Source organism: Hypanus sabinus, chromosome 12 (assembly GCF_030144855.1).
Source record: "Hypanus sabinus isolate sHypSab1 chromosome 12, sHypSab1.hap1, whole genome shotgun sequence".
Lineage (NCBI taxonomy): Eukaryota > Metazoa > Chordata > Chondrichthyes > Myliobatiformes > Dasyatidae > Hypanus > Hypanus sabinus.
In genome coordinates, this window is record NC_082717.1 from 88,166,074 (window position 1) to 88,189,824 (window position 23,751).

At 39.3% G+C, this 23,751-nt stretch overlaps 1 protein-coding gene across 3 annotated transcripts in view; it reads right to left on the reverse strand.

Annotated features, from left to right (window-relative positions):
• The window catches only part of abhd12 (abhydrolase domain containing 12, lysophospholipase), a 210,108-nt gene that overhangs the window by 150,220 nt on the left and 36,137 nt on the right, over window positions 1–23,751 (reverse strand). For all 3 annotated transcript variants that reach the window (XM_059986406.1, XM_059986404.1, XM_059986405.1), the window contains 3 exons: window positions 20,817–20,936; window positions 19,783–19,813; window positions 14,680–14,725 (listed from right to left, as the gene is read on the reverse strand). In XM_059986406.1, coding sequence (XP_059842389.1) covers window positions 14,680–14,725; window positions 19,783–19,813; window positions 20,817–20,936 — 197 coding nt within the window. The remainder of the gene's footprint in view (window positions 1–14,679; window positions 14,726–19,782; window positions 19,814–20,816; window positions 20,937–23,751) is intronic.

Below are 23,751 nucleotides of genomic sequence, written 5' to 3' on the forward strand. Positions count from 1 at the left end.
TTAATTACGTGACTTCTAAAGCCAGTTGGCAGCACCAATGTTGATCTGATGTGTCATATTAAAGGGGGTGAATACTTCTGCAAATAATTGTTTTGTGTGTTATATTTCTAATTAATTCGATAACTTGGCAGAGATCTGTTTTTACTTTAACATGAAAGAGTATTTTTCTGTTGATAAATGTCAAAAAAAGCCAAATTAAATCAACTGGGATTCAACATTGTAAAACAAAAAGAAACAGGAAAACTTCCATGGGATAGTGAATACTTCTTATAGACACAATATATGGCTGCATTAGCCCAAATCCCACTCCAAATGCCTTTTACATGTTACGTTTACATTTGCCTCTACCAGGTCACTGTAAAAAAAGTTGCCTTCAGGAGCTTTTTAAACTTTACTTCTCTTACCTTGAATCTCAGTTCACTAGTTCTAGAACTCCTCCCCCTTTCCCAAGAAAAAGACCATGACCTTATCTATGTCAGTCAGGACTTCATATCCCTCAACCTTTTATGATTATATTGGAAAAGTGTAAAACACATTGATGTTTGATCACTGCCAATTTGGACACTTATGACAAATCACTAAGTCATATAAACCTCAACCAAAGCACAAATATTTAAAGCAAAATGCAAAGAACTTCAGAAGAAATTCAGACCAAAGAGAAGAAATTCCACAAAAACAATAAAACTCTGAGCTAAGAAATACAGTAATGGAATCGCAATAAACTGAATGCAACCATAAAGTTATCTAAAATTAAACAAAGTAATTATCACCAAGCTGTTACATAACATTCAATCATCTGGAACAATGCAAATATCCTTTGTACTAACTTCACCAGATCAAACTATTATTTGAGAATAGACATTGCAGATAAGAGCTGAGGGACTGAAAAAATGTCAAAGACCTGAAAAACCACTGTTTCTCTCCCCAAAAAAATGCTGCCTTCCTGATGTGCATTACTAGTATTTGCTATTTATGGGTCAGTGTTCATTTTGCCATTCAGCTAGGGGTCAGGTTGCAAAAAGAAACGTTCTTTTATGACATAAATGAAAGGAATAATTGAGTAAGAGTCATGATGCTATGCAGATGGATTTTCAGATTACTAGTCTCCAGACTGAGTCATGTAACTTACAGCTAGAGTTTTGTGCCAGTTCTGAGCACCACATTTAAGACAATGCTTGCAAGAGATCTACAAGAAATTACATCATAGACACAGGTTTTCAGCTATATGAAGAGTTTGGAAAATAAAATTATTTTTCTGGAAAAAAGATCAACCCGAGATTTGTTCAGGGTGAACAAATTAATGAATGGTTTGGACAAAAAAGTTGCTTCCTACACAGCAGTCAGTAACCACAATTTATGGTAATTAATAAAAGGACTCAGGATGATGAGAAGAGTACAAAGTATCCAGAGTGTTATGGTGACCCAAAATGCTAACTCTGAAAGGCTGGAGGAACCAGTTCAGCAGCAATTTTCAGAAGAAAAACAGGATTAATACTCAAGGTGGCGGGGGGGGGGGGGGGGGGGTGTAATCATGGCAGCAGAAAAATTTTAGCAAGGACTGGATCCCCCTTTGAAGTAGCTGGCATGTACAAAAAATTTGAATGGGTTATTTCTATGCTATATCAGTACATCTTATAATGCACAAAATACTTCTTCAATAAGAGTAAGGATTGCTTCCCTCCCCCCCCCCCCCCCCCCCCCACATCTATTGTGCCAACTGATACCAACAACCAATAGGTTCAAAATCACTGAGAAATCGCCCTGCAAATATATTTGGTATAAATTATCAAAATCACTCGGACCAGAAAATATACCAAGAATGACTATTTCTTAATTTCGAGATATCATTTTGGGGGTACATTCCTTACAATAAAGAACAAACCTAGGACTAGAACTTCCTCACTCAGAGGTGGTGAGTGTGTAGAATGAGCTGCCAGCACAAGTGATGGAAGAGGAGTCGATTTCAACATTCAAGAGAAATTTGGATAGGTACATGGATGAGAAGGGTATGGAGGGGTAAGGTCCAGGTGCAGGTCAATGGAATGAGGCTGATTAATGGTTTGGCACAGATTAGATGGGATGAAGACCCTGTTTCTGTGAGGCAGTGTTCTATGACTCCATTAACATTATGAGCCAACAGTGACAAACTTGAAACTCAAAAGGTGCCATTGACCATGTAATATCTAGTTAGGATATCCTCCCATAATCCAAATGAGCATGAGGTAAAAAAAAATTAAAAGATAACTTCACAAGGAAATCGACTACTCAATCCAAACTGACAAACTAAAGTAGAATTTTAAAAAAACGCTTTGTTGTTGTAAGTAAGCTCAAACTCACCAGTGAAGCACAATCATTTTTGTAAACACACTGAACACAAGAACAGGTAGCAGGAATTGGATGTATGGCCCCTGGAGCCTGCTCTGCCATTCAATAAAATCCTAGCCTCAATGCCAATTGCCTGCTGTTCATGACTGCCAAAACACTATCTAAGCTCAGCACTGACAATATGCAATGGCCCTACTCCCATAGCTCGCTGGATGGGTTTAGAATTCCAAAGATTCACAGAGGTTACATAGGAATACCTACTCATCTCCATCTTAATAGACAATAGGTGCAGAAGTAGGCCATTCAGCCCTTTGAGCCAGCACCACCATTCAATGTGACCATGGCTGAACGTCCACAATCAGTACCCAGTTCCTGCCTTCTCCCCATATCCCTTGACTCCGCTATCCTTAAGAGCTCTATCTAACTCTTTCTTGAAAGCATCCAGAGAATTGGATTTCACTGCCTTCTGAAGCACAGCATTCCACAGCTCCACAACTCTCTGGGTGAAAAGGTTTTTCCTCAACTCCGTTCTAAATGGCCTGCCCCTTATTACTAACTGTGACTGGTTCTGGACTCCCAACATCGGGAACATGCTTCCTGCCTCTAGCATGTCCAATCCCTTAATAATCTTATATGTTTCAATCAGATCCCCTCTCATCCTTCTAAATTCCAGTGTATACAAGCCCAGTTGCTCCAATCTTTCAACATATGACAGTCCTGCCATCCCAGGAATTAACCTTGTGAACCTACGCTGCACTCCTTCAATAACAAGAGTGTCCCTCCTCAAATTTGGAGACCAAAACTGCACACAATACTCCAGGCGTGGTCTCACCAAGGCCCTGTACAACTGCAGAAGGACCTCTGTGCTCCTATACTCAACTCCCCTTGTTATGAAGGCCAACATGCCATTAGCTTTCTTCACCGCCTGCTGTATCTGCATGCTTACTTCCAGTGACTGATGAACAAGAACACCTAGAACTCGTTGTACTTCCCCTTTTCCTAACTTGACACCATTCAGATAGTAATCTGCCTTCCTGTTCTTGCCACCAAAGTGGATAACCTTACATTTATCTACATTAAACTGCATCTGCCGACTCACCCAACCTGTCCAAGTCACCCTGCATTATCATAACATCCTCCTCACATTTCAAACTGCCACCCAGCTTTGTGTCACCTGCAAATTTGCTAATGTTACTTTTAATCCCTTCATCTAAATCATTAATGTATATTGTAAATAGCTGCGGTTCCAGCACCGAGCCTTGTGATACCCCACTAGTCACTGCCTGCCATTCTGAAAGGGACCCATTAATCCCTACTCTTTGTTTCCTGTCTGCTAACCAATTTTCCATCCATGTCAGTACCCTACCCCCAATACCGTGTGCTCTAATTTTACCCACTAATCTCCTATGTGGGACCTCATCAAAGGCTTTCTGGAAGTCCAGGTACACTACATCCACTAGCTCTCCCTTGTCCATTTTCATAGTTACATCCTCAAGAAATTCCGGAAGATTAGTCAAGCATGATTTCCCCTTCGTAAATCTATGCTGACTCGGACCAATCCTGTTACTGCTATCCAAATGTGCCGCTATTTCATCTTTTATAATTGACTCCAGCATCTTCCCCACCACTGATGTCAGGCTAATTGGTCTATGATTCCCTGTTTTCTCTCTCTCTCCTTTCTTAAAAAGTAACTACTCTCTAATCCACAGGAATTGAACCTGAATCTATAGAACATTGGAAAATGATTACTAATGCTTCCACAATTTCTACAGCCACCTCAAGTACCCTGGGATGCAGATCATCAGGGCCTGGGGATTTATCAGCCTTCAGTCCCATCAGTCTACCCAACACCATTTTCTGCCTAATGTGAATTTCCTTCAGTTCCTCCGTTACCCCAGGTCCTCTGGCCACTATTATATCTGGGAGATTGTTTGTGTCTTCCCTAGTGAAGACAGATCCAAAGTAGCCATTCAACTCATCTGCCATTTCCTTGTTCCCCATAATAAATTCACCTGTTTATGTCTTCAAGGGCCCAACTTTGGTCTTAACTAATTTTTTCCTTTTCACATACCTAAAGAAGCTTCTACTATCCTCCATTATATTCTTGGCTAGCTTACCTTCATACCTCATCTTTTCTCCCCATATTGCCTTTTTAGTTATCTTCTTGTGCTCTTTAAAAGTTTCCCAATCCTCTGGCTTTCCGTTCATTTTTGCAATGTTATACTTTTATTTTTATACTGTCCTTGACTTCCCTTGTCGCTCCTTACTCCCTTTAAAATCTTTCTTCTTCTTTGGAATGAACTGATCTTGCACCTTCTGTATTATTTCCAGAAATAGGGTATCTTTCCAGTCAACCTTGGCCAGCTCCTCCCTCATGGCTCCATAGTCCCCTTTATTCAACTGTAATACTGACACTTCTGATATTCCCTTCTCCCTCTCAAATTGTAGATTAAAACTTATCATATTATGGTCACTACCTCCTAATGGCTCCTTTACTTCATGTTCCCTTATCAAATCCAGTTCATTATACAACACCAGATCCATAATTGCCTTCTTCCTGGTAGGCTCCAGTACAAGCTGCTCTAAGACTCAATCTTGGAGGCACTCCACAAACTCCCTTTCTTGGGGTCCAGTACCAAACTGATTTTCCCAGTCTACCTGCATGTTGAAATCCCCCATAACAACTGTAGCATTGCCTCTGCGACATGCCAATTTTAACTCTTGATTCAACTTGTACCCTATATCCAGGCTACTGATAGGGGGCCTGTAGATAACTCCCATCAGGGTCTTTTTGCCTTTACAATTTCTAAGTTCTATCCATTCTGACTCTACATCTCCTGATTCTATGTCACCCCTCGCAAGGGACTGAATTTCATTCCTCACCAGCAGAGCCACCCCACTCCCTCTGCCCACCTGTCTGTCCTTTCGATAGGACGTATACCATTGAATATTCATTTCCCAGCCCTGGTCCTCTTGCAGCCATGTCTCTGTTATTCCTACAACATCATACTTGCCGATTTCCAACTGAGCCTCAAGCTCATCCACTTGATTTCTTACACTTCATGTATTCATATATAATACTTTTAATCCATTACTTCTCTCACATTAATTCCTATTGCACTTGGCCATACCTCCGATCCCTTCCTGAGCTTTCTGTCCCATTAATTCTGTTCTCTTTCTTAACTTTTCTTATTCTCTTTCCCTTTAACTCTATCCTAATATTTCCATTTTGTCTCCTCCCCCCCACTACTTAGTTTAAACACACCTGTGTAGCAGTGGCAAACCTGCCTACCAGAATGCTGGTACCCCACCTGTTAAGGTGCAACCCTTAAAAGATCAAACCATTTTTCTGAAACCATGGTTCCTGGTAATAGAAGACTTCTGTTTCTCCCATTTTTCATGAGGGATAGCATGCATCTGGTCTAGTCTCCTCAGAAATTTACATATTTCATTAATATCAGTTCTCATTCTTCCAAATTCCATGCTTCAATCCACAAGGTTTTTTTGTAGGATGTAGCTGTCAAATCATCAGCTAACCATAAGAAACAAGCAAAATGTAAGTTGATAACAAAACCTAAAAAGAACTCTGACTGGTCTAGCTGTCTTAAATAGTTAAGGTGAATGCTCTTCCTGGATTAAATAGGCACAAGTTTAAGCAACCTACACAGTCAGGACAGGTGAAAAGACTTCCTTCTGTACTGAACAATTCTTTTATTTCTTAAAACCTGAAACCAGATCAGCATTTTTTTAAAAAAAAAGCAATTCTGAAAAAAGAACTTTTGCGATAACAACTGATGATTCAAGAACTGTGTTAGCATAAGCTATTGGCCTCAACTGTTGATTCATCAGCTTACCAGAAATTCAGTGAAATGGAGAAGCCTTGCATCTGGTTCAAAATTTCTGAACAAGTAAGGCAATAACAGATTTTTGTTTTTTGACTATGTTGTCAATACCTGGCAATTAAAAAAATTATTACCAAGATGTTAATAGAAAATGAGGAAAGAAGCTTATGACCTACTACTTCTCCTTGGGTCTGTGTTCAAAAACATAGTCTATCTGGAAGCATTAACCTAACGCATAAACTTTTACACTTGCAAAGAAACAATCACACCCTCTGGACTGAAAATGTATTAAGGATATTACTGGGTATTTGTAACCCTATCATAAAATAGGGCAATCTATTCGCTTTACACAAAAGACAATTTGACCATTAAATTCAAAACACATGTTGAACACACTCCAGTTGCAGCAATGCAACCCACTGCTGTCCTGTATAGGATAAACAATATTAGGACAATGACGCTTAATGACAACAAAATACAGATTGTCCGACAATATACTCTGAAAGTACGTTTTGAACACATCATGTTTGCCTGGGTTAATATCACAGATCAATAATTAAGTATTACACTCCCAGATTATGGTAACCTGTTGTCAAATGCATTACTCTGCACAACAGTCTACAAGTCCCCATTTTACAGAACCCATCATACTGGCACACATTAGCCGGAAACATGACGTGACCTTAACCCTAATTCATAACAATAATATCAAGAATTTGCATTACTCCAGTACTACCTTAAGGATTCTATTAATACAACCTGGGATAAATGTAATGGGGGCCATTTAATTTATTTGTTATAATTTTGGAGAAGGAAGGCGAGAATCAGAATGGGAGTGTGGCAGGAGCCATTTTGATTTTTTCTTCTTCTCATCAGAGTTAAGAGATGTGGGATGCGCAGCCATGTGACGTCGGGCAATGAAGCGTGGAAGATTTAAAAGGACAGAAATCCTGATTCGGGTTTTATTTGGAGAAGGAAGGCTGAGAATCAGAACGGGAGTGCAGCGGGAGCCATTTTGAATTTTTCTTCGTCTCATCGGAGTTGAGAGATGTGGAACCACACAGGCATGTGATGTCGGGCAGTGAAGCGTGGAAGATTTAAAAGGAACACAGCCTTATACAGCGGGCAGCGGAGTGAGTCTGGAGCAGAGTGAAGGCTTAAGGGCTTTGGCTCAACGGGCTTAGGTGGAAATGGGCGAGGCAAGGTAGGTTTAGTTTTCAGTTTTTCCTGTAATTTGAGGAAATGGGGAATTTTGAGTGTGAAGGCAGCTTGTTGTTCTTGGTGTGGGATGTGGAAGGTCCGGGAGTCTCCTAGCCTCCCGGATGTCCATATCTGTGCCAGATGTGTCAAGCTGCAGCTCCTAAGGGACCGTGTTAGGGAACTGGAGCTGCAGCTTGATGACCTTCGTCTGGTCAGGGAGAGCTTGGAGTTGATAGAGAGGAGTTACAGGTAGGTGGTCACACCAGGGCCACGGGAGGCAGACAAGTGAGTCGTGGTTAGGAGAGAGAAGGGGAAGAGTCAAGTACTAGAGAGTACCCCAGTGGCTGTACCCCTTGACAACAAATACTCCTGTTTGAGTACTGTTGGGGGGGGGGAGCAGCAACAGTGGCTGTGCCTCTGGCACAGAGTCCGGCCCCGTAGCTCAGAAGGGTAGGGAAAGGAAGAGGAAGGCAGTAGTGATAGGGGACTCGATAGTTAGGGGGTCAGATAGACAATTCTGTGGACGCAGTCAGGAGACCCGGATGGTAGTTTGCCTCCCTGGTGCCAGGGTCCAGGATGTTTCTGATTGCGCTCAAAATATCCTTAAGTGGGAGGGTGAGGGGTCAGAGGTCATGGCACATATAGATACCAATGACATAGTTAGGAAAAGGGAAGAGGTCCTGAAAGGAGAATATAGGGAGTTAGGAAAGGAGTTGAGAAGAAAGACCGCAAAGGTAGTAATCTCAGGATTACTGCCTGTGCCACGTGACAATGAGAGGAGGAATGGAAAGAGATGGAGGATAAATGCGTGGCTGAGGGATTGGAGCAGGGGGCAGGGATTCAAGTTTCTAGATCATTGGGACCTCTCTTGGGGCAGGTGTAACCTGTACAAAAAGGACGGGTTGCACTTGAATCCTAGGGGGAACAATATCCTGGCGGGGAGATTTGCTAAGGCTACTGGGGAGAGTTTAAACTAGAATGGTTGGGGGGTGGGAATCAAATTGAAGAGACTAGGAGAGAGGAGGTTAGTTCCCAAATAGAGAAAGCTAGTAGACAGTGTGTGAGGGAGGCTAGGCAGGTGATAGAGAAGGGGAGCGCTCAGACCGAGGATGTAGGGGAGAAGGAAAGAAAAGGTAATAAAGTTGTTTGCAGCGTTAGAAATAAACAGAGAGTAAGAGGTGGAGAATTTCTTAAATGCATTTATTTTAATACTAGGAGCACTGTAAGAAAGGTGGGTGAGCTTAGAGCATGGATTGATACCTGGAAATATGATGTTGAAGCTATTAGTGAAACATGGTTGCAGGAGGGGTATGATTGGCAACTAAATATTCCTGAATTTCGGTGCTTCTGGTGTGATAGAATTGGAGGGGCAAGAGGGGGATGTGTTGCATTACTTGTCAGAGAAAATATTACAGTGGTGCTTTGGCAGGATAGATTAGAGGGCTCGTCTAGTGAGACTATTTGGGTGGAATTGAGGAATGGGAAAGGTGTAGTAACACTTATAGGGGTGTATTATAGACCACCTAATGGGGAGCGAGAATTGGAGGAGCAAATTTGTAAGGAGATGGCAGATATTTGTAGTAAGCACAAGGTTGTGATTATGGGAGATTTTAATTTTCCACACGTAGATTGGGAAGCCCATTCTGTAAAAGGGATGGATGGTTTGGAGTTTGTAAAATGTGTGCAGGATAGTTTTTTGCAGCAATACATAGAGGTACCAACTAGAGAAGGGGCAGTGTTAGATCTCCTGTTAGGGAATGAGATAGGTCAGGTGACGGAGATATGTGTTGGGGAGCATTTCGGGTCCAGTGATCACAATGCCATTAGTTTCAATACAATTATGGAGAATGATAGGACTGGACTCAGGGTTGAGATTTTGATTGGAGAAAGGCTAACTTTGAGGAGATGCAAAAGGATTTAGAAGGAGTGGATAGGGACCATTTGTTTTATGGGAAGGATGTAATAGAGAAATGGCGGTCATTTAAAGGTGAAATTTTGAGGATACAGAATCATTATGTCCCTGTTAGGTTGAAAGGAAAGGTTAAAAGTTTGAGCAAGCCAAGGGATATTGGAAACTTGGTTCGGAAAAAGAGAGCGATCTACAATAAATACAGGCAGCATGGAGTAAATGAGGCGCTCAAGGAATATAAAGAATGTAAGAAGAATCTTAAGAAATTAGAAAAGCTAGAAGATATGAGGTTGCTTTGTCAAGTAAGGTGAAAATAAATCCAAAGGGTTTCTACAGTTCTATTAATAGCAAAAGGATAGTGAGGGATAAAATTGGTCCCTTAGAGAATCAGAGTGGACAGCTATGTGTGGAGCCAAAAGAGATGGGGGAAGATTTTGAACAATTTCTTTTCTTCGGTATTCACTAAGGAGAAGGATATTGAATTGTGTAAGGTAAGGGAAACAAGTAGGGTAGTTATGGAAACTATGATGATTAAAGAAGAGGAAGTACTGGCGCTTTTGAAGAATATAAAAGTGGATAAGTCTCCAGATCCTGACAGGATATTCCCTAGGACCTTGAGGGAAATTAGTGTAGAAATAGTAGGAGCCCTGACAGAAATATTTCAAATGTCATTAGAAAGGGGGATGGTGCCGGAGGATTGGCGTACTGCTTATGTGGTTCCATTGTTTAAAAAGGGTTCTAAGAGTAAATCTAGCAATTAAATTTAATGTCAGTGGAGGGTAAATTAATGGAAAGTATTCTTAGAGATGGTATATATATTTATCTGGATAGACAGGGTCTGATTAGGAACAGTCAACATGGATTTGTTCGGGGAAGGTCATGTTTGACAAATCTTATTGAATTTTTTTTTAAAAGAGGTTACTAGGAAAGTTGACGAGGGTAAAGCAGTGGATGTTGTCTATATGGGCTTCAGTAAGGCCTTTGACAAGGTTCCACATGTAAGGTTAATTAGGAAGGTTCAATCATTAGGTATTAATATTGAAGTAATAAAATGGATTCAACAGTGCCTGGATGGGAGATGCCAGAGAGTAGTGGTGTATAACTGTTTGTCAGGTTGGAGGCCGGCGACTAGTGGTGTGCCTCAGGGATCTGTACTTTGTCCAATGCTGTTTGTCATATACAAGAATTCCACCAACACAGTGAATTAAAGCCATGCAACTATTAAATTGTACTAGTTCAATGCTGATTATAACAACATTCACTATAGAATTAATGATTCTAACAGCAATCCTTATAATGTCACCTTCACACTCAAACATTCCTTTACAATGTTTGCATTTAACCCAATAAACAATGTCAGGAAACTGTATGATTCTGTCTCCAATGTAATCTGACAGCTGCCAGTTTTTCAGCAAACTACACTTTGATATTTTGCCCAAATCTAAGATTGCAATAAAATGCCGCAAATATAATTATTATTATGCAAATTATATTATCTCCTGTATCTAATAAAGTGGCTACTTGAACGTATGTTCATAGTCTTCTGCAACTGTAGCCCATCTACGTCAAAATGAAGGCGGCCTTGGAATTCTCCTTCCCTTGCCTGCCAAAGCAACCTTATGTCATCTTTTATCCCTTCTGATTTCCCTCTCAAGTGTTCCCTTGCATTTTTATACTCCTCAAGCCCCACATTTGTTCTTTGCTACCTATACCTGCTATGTACCTCTTTCTTCTTTTTCTTAACCAGAGCCTCAATACCCCTTGAAAACCAAGATTCCCTAAACCTCAGTCTTGCCTTTTAGTCTAACAGAAACATACAAACTCTGTACTATTAGAAATTCACTTATGGAGGCCTTCCACTTACCAAGCATCCTGTTGCCAGAAGACCCATCCCAATCCACACCTTATGATGCCATCAAAATTGGCCTTTCTCCTATCTAGAATCAATCCAAAGACCAGGTCTATCCTCCATAATTATCTTGAAGTGAATGGAATTATATCACAATTTTAGAGAATTAGTATGGTCAGGAGTGTGAATTTGGGAGAGTTTGTGGTACGAATTTAATTATACTTTCCATTGGGATTTGGGTGACATTGTCACAGCACAATTGCATTCTTTGGCAAGACAAGTAAAGGCTGGATTCTGCACTCAGTGACCATTTTATTAGGTATCTCCTGTACCTAATAAAGTGGCCACTGAGCACAAATTCATCCGCTTCAAGGCTCAACATGATGTGTGTTCAGAGATGCTCTTCTGCACACCACTGCTGTAATGTGGGGCTATCTGAGTTACTGCCACCTTCATGTCAGCTTGAACCACTCTCCACTGACCTTGCTCACCAACAGACTTGCTGCTCACCGGATGATTTTTATTTTTCGTATCATTATCTGTAAACTCTAGAGACGGTTGTGATTGAAAATCCCAGGAGTCCAACAGTTTCTGAGATAGTCAAACCACCCTATCTGGCACCATCAATCGTTCCACGGTCAAAGTCACTTAGATCACATTTCTTCACCATTCTGATGTTTGGTCTGAACAATAAATGAACCCCTTTATCTGTATGCTTTTATGCATTGCATTACTACCACAATTGGCTGATTAGATATTTGCATTGATGAGCAGGTGTATCTAATAAAGTGGTCACTGAGTGTATGTTACAAAGTTTGTAGGTCTCAGAATCTCTCTTTAGCTTACTTGATTCATTCTGCTCCCTATTGACTTACAATGTATGCCTGCTACAGAATTTACTCTTTACCTTTGACTTATTTATACACGTCTCAATCCTGTCACCTGCACTCCTATGCAATTAGGTTTGGGAAAGAGGAATAAAGAGAGAAAAGAAGTATCAATACTATTAAATAGTAGGATTTTACACAAATTCAAATCAGGAATAAATATAACGCAATTCTGTTTCTCTTCTTCACTGGCCTCAATTCCTACAAAATATTTTTCCTAGCTGGTTGCACGTAGGTGATTAGATTATACTAAATATCCCTATATTAGTAGCAATGGTCTATTTCAACAAATGGAACAATGTTGGCAGAATAACGCAGCACATCTGCTTCTTTTAAACCTACCTAAGCTTGATAGCAAGCACAAGTAGATGGACTGATATTAATCCAGTATTGGCTTTACCAGATGAAATATATGTTCTGCAGCTCAGTGGATGCTTTCCAGAGGGGTCACATGATGAGAAAGACAATTCAATACCTCTAATGTTCCTGATTCCTTAATCTAATGTATTAGAAATGAATAGATGCCTGAACAAATTACATTAAAATGATTAATTTGCATTTATTTCAACTTTATGGTTCTGAGGAATGAAACATTGTCTGTACCTTGCATTATAATGGTATGTGGTACACGTTGGGGCAGGAGCACAGAGCTTTAACCATCTTTGCCTCAACATTGTAATTGCTATGGTCTCTGCTGAAAAGCTGATACATCCCAATTGTCAATGTTTTGCCTGGATCTATATTTACTTGTGATTAAAGTCACACTATCCAAGTTTATTTAAATTGCAAACTGAACAGGATTCAACATTCAAGATGCAAGTTAGTTTAACAACCAACACACACGAGAAATTGCTGAGGACAGCCTGCAAGTGTTCCCACACATACTGGCGCCAACTATACAATGCCCGCAATGCTCAGAAGAACAACAGCAAAAAAAGATCACTGTACAAATAGAAATAATACTGAGAATATCAGCTGTAAAGAGTCCCAAAAGTGAGCATCTAGGCCACAGAATCAACCCAGAACAGCGCTAAATGAAGCCATCCATGCCAGGTCAAGAGCTTGATGTCCACAGGGCAACTGCTCCTGAACCTGGCAGCATGGGTCCCAAGGCTCCTACACCTCCCACCAAGCACAGCAGTGAGAAGAGAGCATGGCTCAGACATTAACAAATACATAATTAACTCCAGATTTAAAATGCAAATTCTTCAGACTAGTTTGTGCCTATTAACAACTGTGTACGTGCAGGATTTACGTTAGTTTGTTAAATGGAGGGTGCAGGTGGTTATGAAGAAACAAAGAGTTGGTGGTGGAAACTAATCAAAGGTATAAAAGAAAGAGCAAGGGACTTAGGGATGATGGAGTGGAGTGGGAAAGGAACGGAGAGAAACAACAAAAGGGTATCAGCCAAAATATCTTAACCTCCCTAGTTACAACTAGCAATTACATATGAGAACAGAATTAGAGATTTCAATGCCTCCCAAAACTTTAAATAGTCTCTCAGTAGTGATTTTAAATAATGCAGAAAATTAGCAACAGAAAATTAACATCAATGGATTACACCTGAGCACACTTCTTGCAACAGAAAATACCTCAGAAGAATATAAAAATTTTTACTGAACCTTTTAATTTTGTTCAGAAAAGCCAGAGTTGCCAAATTCCTAAGAACTTTCAAGATTGTCTTTACATATTGTTTCAAAGGAATATATTGACACCAAGGGGCTATTTTAAAGCTTTAATACAGAACTGCAATAAGACAGACAACCTGATGAGGTGTAAATGGATGCATGATCATCCAAATACTAGCACTTTTTCCACCTAGGAATAAGTTTAGATTGCACCCTGAAAAAGAGATTTTATCCTAGTTCTTCCATCTGTCCTGTGTGCAGCAAGCATATTTAAAAGAGCAGTGTAACAGTTTTATAATAGCTTTCTCAATATTCATGTGCTTTTACAGTTTTGTAATAAATCACCATTTCATGTTTATATTTGAAGAGTTGTAACATTTCCCATTTAGAATTAAGGGAAGTGACTTATTTCAAGACTCAATATATACTTTTCCACAGGTTACAACATGGGCAAAAATAGATGAAAGCAATTAACTTTCTATTAACATTAATTAACATTACTGCTTATCCATAGGAATGACATGCTGAAAAAGATTAAAAATAGTTGATAAGTAAAAACAAAATTCAGCCCCATTATCAGTTTGGAAGCAAGGTGAGGATGAATACTAACAGGTATAAAGGGAAATAACCAAGATCAGGATTAGGAAGATGTAATAAGAATATCATCTCCTGTTTTCTGAAAAAATTAAGGTTTTTGTCCAGTGCACGTCTTAAATCAAAACCAATACTGAATTACATCAAAATGCTGTTTCACCATGTATTACAAGGCTTTATGGTGGAACTACACAAATAATTCAAGCATATTGTGCTGCCAGTTCTGCTTATTTAGCAGATTCTGAGCTATTACTTAATCCTGACAATTCTTATATCTTTGCTTTTAAATTGCTTTGAATTCTTAATACTATGTATTTTTATACTAATTCATTATTTACTGATATCAAAGTGTCAGCAATTTATTTTGCAAAGAATGTTAAATCACAGAGGAGCAAGAATATATACATCATTCTTAGTGTCCATAACTAGTTACAGATCTACTTACCTCTATAATCCAAAGCAACTACATGGTAGCCTTGTGAGCTGAGGACCTATAAATAGAGAAAAAAACAAAATCAAGAAGGTGGAGTTGCAAGGAAAAAGGACAGACAGAATAAATATACTGTCAACAAAAGAACTCTTCCTCTGCATTCACCCTGTACACAAATTACCAATAAACACTTCACATTTTAAGTAGTATCTCATTAATGACTTCAAAATTTTCAAAAAGGGCCGCACATAAAACAAATATTGTAATATTGTTTCCAGGATTGATTCCAATATCATCTAATAAATTCAAAACTGCTGCAGTCCTTTAATGAAGTCCTTAAAGAGGAAAATAACAAGAACAGTGCTTAATAATGTCTTGCCACAAACATCTTCACATTCCAATAAAAATGAGGGGCTTGGACTAAGTTACATACAATTTTGATGGATACAAATTAGAGAACGAGTGGTGCAAAAAGGCAAGAAGTACTCATTTGGAAGATAAGGCATACCTCAGTCATATGGGAGGCCGCAATGCCTTCATAAAATCAAATGTCATTCTTATCTACCATTCAGCACATTCTGGGAGAATATAATTGTAGTACTAAACAAACTGGAGGCAGAGTATAGCCCAAAATCACCCGGCATCAACTGACTCTCCTTACACAAGAAAACACTCAGTCATATAGCACCACTTCTATCCAATTTTACCTTACTGTCAGTTCATTCCAAGTCCAATGCACAAGTTAACATCCAGTAGTACTTTTTATATAAAAAGTTTAGAAAACATATCCTCTATAATTGGTCGACTATTTAATTCCTTGTTTTTAGGAGTTAAATAGCTTAGCATCTATCGCAAATATATTGTGAATAGAATTTACAGGTTCCATGTGGAAAAACCAACAAGTCTGGGATTTCTACACATTTGCCTTGATCTCCCTTGATTGATTACAGATGCTGTCTGGAGCTTGTTGAACCAAACTTCAACAATTATCTCTTCACAGAGACCAATGTGGATATGGGAAACTGCAGAGATTTTCCATCACTCTTGGTGGAAGACTCACTTGCCTATCAGCCCCAACATAGAGTTGAGGATGCCATCGTCTACCTGCTGAACCGTGTCTACGCCCACCTGGACAAGCCGGCGAGCACTGTGAGGGTCATGTTTTTTGACTTCTCCAGTGCGTTCAACACCATCCGCCCTGCTCTGCTGGGTGAGAAGCTGACAGTGATGCAGGTGGATGCTTCCCTGGTGTCATGGATTATTGATTACCTGACTGGCAGACCACAGTACGTGCGCTTGCAACACTGTGTGTCAGACAGAGTGGTCAGCAGCACTGGGGCTCCATAGGGGACTGTCCTGTCTCCCTTTCTCTTCACCATCTACACCTCGGACTTCAACTACTGCACAGAGTCTTGCCATCTTCAGAAGTTTTCTGATGACTCTGCCACAGTTGGATGCATCAGCAAGGGAGATGAGGCTGAGTACAGGGCTACGGTGGGAAACTTTGTCACATGGTGCGAGCAGAATCATCTGCAGCTTAATGTGAAAAAGACTAAGGAGCTGGTGGTCGACCTGAGGAGGGCTAAGGCACCAGTGACCCCTATTTCCATCCAAGGGGTCAGTGTGGACATAGTGAAGGATTACAAATACCTGGGAATACGAATGGACAATAAACTGGACTGTTCAAAGAACACTGAGGCTGTCTACAAGAAGGGTCAGAGCCGTCTCTATTTCCTGAGGAGACTGAGGTCCTGTAACATCTGCCGGATGATGCTGAGGATGTTCTACGAGGCTGTGGTGCCCAGTGCTATCATGTTTGCTGTTGTGTGCTGGGGCAGCAGGCTGAGGGCAGCTGTTGTGTGCTGGGGCAGCAGATACCAACAGAATCAACAATCTTATTTGTAAGGCCAGTGATGTTGTGGGGATGGAACTGGACTCTCTGACGGTGGTGTCTGAAAAGAGGATGCTGTCCAAGTTGCATGCCATCTTGGACAATGACTCCCATCCACTCCATAACGTACTGGTTAGGCACAGGAGTACATTCAGCCAGAGACCATTCCACTGAGATGTAACACTGAGCATCATAGGAAGTCATTCCTACCTGTGGCCATCAAACTTTACAACTCTTCCCTCAGAGTGTCAGACACCCTGAGCCAATAGGCTAGTCCTGGACTTACTTCCACTCGACACGATTAATTTATTATTATTTAATTATTTATGATTTTATATTGCTATATTTCACTATTCTTGGTTGGTGTGGCTGTAACGAAACCCAATTTCCCTTGGGATCAATAAAATATGTCTGTCTGTAAACAATCTATGACATGTCAAGCAATGAACCGTGGAAATGTTGGAATCTTTTTAATTGTTTACTTTATTTAAATTGTTAACAGATTTAGTCCTGTTTTAAAAATTAAAAAAGTCAGTGTTTTATAGTTACTGTATATCAGAAACAATCATAATATTCATCATGGTTTAGGGATTAATCTGCTCCTTGTATGCCACCTAACCAGCTACAACCCTGTGCCCCACCCACTGACCACCATTCCCCACTTCCCCTCACTGCTGAGCTGCAGGGAAATTCATTTTATGAGTCAAATCTGATATTTTTCACCAGTCAGTTGTATGCATAGGCAGTATGTTACTAACCACAAATCCTGAGCCACTTCTTCAGTAGTTGCTCAATAAATTTTGCAAACAAGATTAGACCATAAAGCAAGGGTCAAGCCTTGTGTTTTACTGCACTAAAGATGTGCTTTCTGTTCATTAACAAAATTACTTGAATACTGGGACAACCATAAATGCATTTGGTGATGCATGGAGCAAAAACTCATTTATGGGAGTACTCTGAAACAAAGTCGTCAAAAATATATCAAGATTAGATAGATTAAGAAAATCATCAGCACAGATGAATTTTACAGTCAGATCAGCAGCTGAAAATTCAACTAAGCAGATTAAAGAAATTGATGAATGTAGTTCAGAGTTGATGACTAGAATTCAAAGAAATAACAATTCTGAGTTTATCTAACAAATTACAAAAATATTTTTGTTAGTAGTGGAATTTTACCTTGTGAAAATTTAATTGAGGGAGAGAATGCAGTATTTGTAAGTGGAGTTTCAGTTCTGCCCTCTTAAGCCATTCCTGACTTTGCCCCATAGTACCTTCAAAGCCCGGAACTTTGCATTAAATTTAACTCTTTAACCAAGCTTCCAATCTAATGGCACTATGCAGCTCCAGTGGATTACTTTGATTCTTTTAACTACAGTAAATGCACTATAGGATGAAAAGCTGATAATACAAAAAAAACTTTAGAATTACAAGAAACAGCAGATCAGAATCAGATTTATTAGCACTGGCATGTGACGTGAAATTTGCCTACTGAAATGTCTCAACTGTTTATTCCCCTCTGTAGAACCTGCCTGCCCTGCTGAGTTCCTCAGTGCGTGTTGCTCTGAATTTCCAACACCTGGAGATTTCTTGTGTTTCGAATAAGTCAGGATTGGTGGTATTATTAACATCCAGATAGGGAGATAAATATTATTAGTGAGTCCAAAAGAAGAGGATCAAATTAATTTGATATATAATCCTGATGGTAATCATTAAATTGGATACTAAGAAAATAGATTGAAAGAAGAAAAGTCATGACATTTGATTCAAGGTTTCAAATTATAGTATAGATAAACCACTAATGCACAAAGTAAGTCAAGATGAAGTGCTGATAGTGCAAAGCAGGAGAATATCCACTATTTCCATTCTGGTATCAGCTATTCCTTGGAGATACCATTCTCTTGCTCCGAGTCAAATACTTCAGAAACTTCAGCACATGATCCACAATTTAATTTCCAGTCCATACTATGAGTGTATTACTTTGCCTCTGTTGTAGTTACCATCTTCCAGATCAAACACTGAGATGAAGTTTCATCTTCTATCTTGCAATGACATGAAAATCTTGGCACCATATCAAGAGCAGCAGGGGAACTGCCCCCAGTATCCTGGTCAATGTCCAGCCCTCAACCATTAGGAGTAAACAACTTATCAGGTCATTATCAGATTGCTGTGCAATGGGAATTTGCTGTACACAAATTGGTGTTGGACAAAAAAAAAAATCATTAGCTGGAAGGACTTTTGATATTCCAATTTCTTTCATAGAAATCAAGGATTGAGACTATAAAATGTACTATTTTTCTTGTTTTTCCATTAATATTCAGACACTAGATGCAATAGTTCCACTAGTCACTGTTGTACTCCACAGCTCTAAGATGCCCAGTATAAAATGTTTAATGTAATTTTTCCAAACCTTTACACAAAAGATTGATTGTATTTAAGTGTTGACACAAATATATACATTATATTCCTTATAATGAAAATTTGATGTTACCACAATCATAAAACTAAATTCCTTCATTAACAAAACAGTGATCAGAAGTATTACTCCAATATTTGTTCAACTCCAATAGTAAAGTGTATTAGAGGACACATTTTGAAACATTAGTATTATCTGGAAGCTGTGACTGATGAACTTGTATAGTAAATGTTTAGGTCACTGTACTGAATAACGATTAGTAAACAGCATCTCTGATTCCTTATATAGGAAGTTAAGTATTAAATCTATTGTATAAAAGGTTCAAAAAGCTGGTGAATGATGAATTATGCCTTCAAATGTATAGATGACCAAAGATATGTTGAGTTTATCCTATTTTGTCAAGTTTTATTTCCATTGAGAGCCAAAGCTTTGACATTACAGTGAAAACTATTAAAAGACTAACTCATACAATCTATAGACCTAGATCAGAGTTAAGTACGCAAATAATTTCACATAATAGGATGCAACTTGAAGCACTAATCAGACAGAAGTTTAAACGATTCCATGAACATTGTTGGCCCTTCTTAATTGGTTAACATGAAATAACTGTTTGAAGAAAATTGAGAAGCTAAGTAAACAGGTTCCTGGTCAAGTCTTAAGATTTTATAGTGTATACTCCATACTGTGCACCAAAAGGTGAAACACAAAGAGGAATTTCAAGGGGACAGTCTAAGAATATTGGTGGATTGTGGGAATATCCCTCTTACAATATTATCCCTCCAACAGAAGCAACTTGATTTAAAAGATCTCCTACCTTGTATAGTTGGACCCTATGATCCCCACCTCTGTGAACAAATAAAAAACGCAGTTTAGAACGATTTTTTATTTTAAAAAATTTCTCTGTTTGGTTTTAGATGCGTGACATTTTCAATCCCAGCTCAAACAGCATTTTTAGAAATGAGAAGTTGCATAATGATTAGTAGTAAAGTTACAATATTAAGGGCACCATGTAAAAAGTTCAAGCACCTCTTAAAGTAATAATGTCATTGAGATATTGGACAATTTATGCAGATCTTAATATAGACAAAATTCTTGACCGTGGACTTTTTTTTAAAATAACACTCTACTGAGTTGGTCTCTCATATCTCTGCTAATGTACGGGCATCTATAAACAAAATAAAAGGGAAAATGAAAATCAAAGCCACTAGCTTTAATGCAGACCTCCACAGTGACAGTTTAGTACAAGAACATAATACAGGTCCACTTGAGTACTGGATCATGAACTGAGGCAACACATACATATTGGTTACACATTTCTTGTATTGAAAATGGCAAAAAATATATTTAACACTCTTGTCTGTTTTGGCATTTCTAATGGATGTGTAATTTGGAAAATCCTTCCAAAATCTAATAACTCAGTAGCGCACACCATCTGATAAGAAGAGAGCAGAATACTCAGTTAATATAATAGATATGGCCTTGAACAGGATTTCCTCCCTAAATATCCACACCTTTAATTCAATCTTTAAACATTCTCTTTAACCCCACGTCATTAAAAAAGCTTTGTCCTAGTATATCATGTAGGTCACCGTCAAATTTTGTTTGCTACAAATCCTACAATACAGCTTCATCTAGTTTATAATGTTAAAGCTGCAATATAAATGCTTGTTCATATTGTTGTACTAGAATCAGGGGGAAAATCTAATGATTTTCATCCAAATTCCTTTGGCTTGGTCAATCAGGACTCTTCATATTTTTCCTCTTCTGTTTGGACAAGTTGGAAACAAAAGGTAGCAAGGACAAAATTTTAAAAAGTAGTTGAATAGTTATGTTTTAAAAATACTTTACCTGGTGCCTGCATTGCCATGGAAGTAAAGAATGATAGGAGAGCCCGATGCCAAGGTTTCTTCATACCATGATTGGTCTTTCCCCTGAGCCTCCTTCCATAGTTTAGCAGGTACTGTGTGCCTGTCAGTAAACAGAGGAAACAGTGTTCTACAGAGATAAATGGCACAATGGTGATTACAGAATCCAGCCTTTCCATTCCCAAAGAATGTCATATTGTGCTGTGGTAGTGTCACCCAAAACCCGATAGATATAATTGAATTCATGCCACAAATGCATCCAAATTTACACTCCTGAATGTAACAATTCTCCTGAATTGTGAACATAATTCCATTAGTTTTAAGATAATTATGGAGAAGGCTTGGGCTGCTCCATGGGTCTAAATAGGAAAAGGGCCAATTTTGATGGCATCAGAAAGAATCTGCCAAGTGTGGATTAGGACAAGTGGTTTTCTGACAAAGTTGCTTAGAAAATAGGAGACCTTCAAAAGTTAAATTTTAAAGAGTACAGAGTTTACATGTTTTTGTTAGAATAAAAGGCAAAACCACGAGGTATAGGGAACCTTGATTTGAGAGATATTGAGGCCCCAGTTAATAAAAAGGTATAGAGAATTACAGTAGGTACAAGTAGAGTATATGAAATGCAAGAGAACACTTCAGAAGGAAAGGAGGGCTAAAAGAAGGCATGAGTTTGCTCTAAAGACAAGGTGAAGGAGAATCTAAAGAGCTTCTAAAGATGTATTAAGAGCAAAAGGATAGCAAGGGACAAAATAGGTCCCCTGGAAGATCAGAGTGGTCATCCATGCATGGAGCTGAAAGAGATGGTGTAGATCTTAAAAGCATCTGTATTTTCTCAGGAGACGGACACAGGGTCTTTGGAAATGATGCAAGCTGCTTTTCGATATGCCAAGGATGCGGTCTGAAAGACTAGTGCAACTTTAGGGTGCTGGAGTTTGTTGGTTCTGAAAGCGGGCAGACTCTAGGTCGGTGGCACCACAGAGAACTAGTGTGTTGTGGGAGTACACGAAAGATTGAAAGCAGTGAGCTGGCTGCTGGTTGTGTGCCCAGAGACCCAAGATCAACAGACTTTTAACACCATAAATCAGTGAGTTGTTTTTGTTATGTCTCCCTTCTCACTGTGAAATAGGGACATCTTTTTTACCCCTCAGGGCTGAGGAGAGACAGACAGAGAGAGAGCCTGTGGTATGTCGAATTACCGGGTGAACGAGTAGTCTTTGGGGTACTGCAAGTCTGTGTCTTTATTGATATTTTGCTGCACGCTTGAGTGCTTGGTGGGGGGTGCTGTTGCTTTTTTGCTGGGGGGGTGGGTCATCGCTTTGCTGCTGCTTATGCATGGAAGGAGGGAGCTGGGAGTGAGTTTGGGGTTCTAACATTTAACTATCATTCTTTGGGGCACTCCTCTGTTTTCGTGGATGTTTGCGAAAAAAAAGAATTTCAAGATGCATATTGTATACATTTCTCTGACATTAAATGTACCTATTGAAACCTATTGATATTGAATTAGGGTGGATAAATTTCCAATGCCTGACAAGGTGTTCACTCAAACACTGTGGGAGGCTAGTTAGAAATTGCAGGGGCTCTGGCAAAGATACTTAAAACATCCTTAGCCACAGGTTACCAGAGAATTGGAGGATAGCTAATGTTGTTCCGTTCTTCAAGAAAAGCTCTAAGACTAAGCCATGAAATTATAGGCCAGCGAACCTGACGGCAGTAGTTAACAGATTATTGAAAGGTATTCTAGGGGACTGGATACTAGAACTTGTGTGGGAAATATTGTCTACCCACTCTTATATAATTTTTTGAAGATGTTACCAGGAAAGTAGATGAAGTCTATGTCAGTGGATGTTGTCTACAATGACAAGGCCTTTGACAAGGTCCTGCATGGGAGGCTGTTCAAGAAGATTCAGTAACTTGGAATTCTGAATGATGTAGTAAAATTGATTAGACATTAACTTCCTGGGAGAAGCCAGAGAGTGGTAGTAGATCACTGTCTTTCTGACTGGAGGCCTATGACTACTGCTGAGCTGCAGTGATCAGTGCTGGGTCCGTTGTTGTTTATCATTGAGATTGTTGATATAGCAATGAAAGAAACTGAATCAGCAGATTAGCAGAAGACACAAAGATTAGGGGTGTAATGGACAGTGAGGAAGACCATCAAAGCTTGGAGCAGGATGTGGACCTGCTGGGAAAATGGGCTGAAAAATGGTAAATGGAATTTAATACAGGCAAGTGTGAGATGTTGCATTTTGGTACAACCAAATAAATTAGGACTTGCATAGTGAAAGGTAGGGTACTGTGGAGTGTGGTAGATCTGGAAATATAGATCCATAATTCCTTGAAAGTGACATCACAGGTAGATAAGATTGTAATGAGAGCTTTCGGCACATTGGCCTTCATATATCAAAGTAATGAGTCCAGGATTTGGATGCTAAGTTGAAATTGTACAAGGTCTTGGGAAGGCAAAATTTGGAGTATTATGTGTAGTTCTAGTCACCTACCTACAGGAAAAAATATCAATAAAATTGAAAGAGTACACAGAAAATTTACAAGGATGTTGCCAGGGCTTGAGACATAGGAAAAGGCTGAATAGGTAGGACTTTAGTCCCTGCGGCATAGGAGAATGAGAGGAGATTTGATAGAGGTATACAAAATTATGTGAGGTATAGATAGCGTAGATTCAGGCAGGCTTTTTGTACTGATGTTGGATAAGACCAAGAACTAGTGGTTGTAAGTTAAGGGTAAAAGGTGAAAGAGTGGAATCCAATTAACTGGGCAATTGATTAATCAGGGCATTTGCACATATGGGACAAACCTTAAAGAACAAAAACTAATTGAGAAAATAACAGGTATTCCCTTCATTCATTTGGGACAGTATGCCATTTAATTAGGACGTAAGACTTGCCAAATAGTTTCTAACT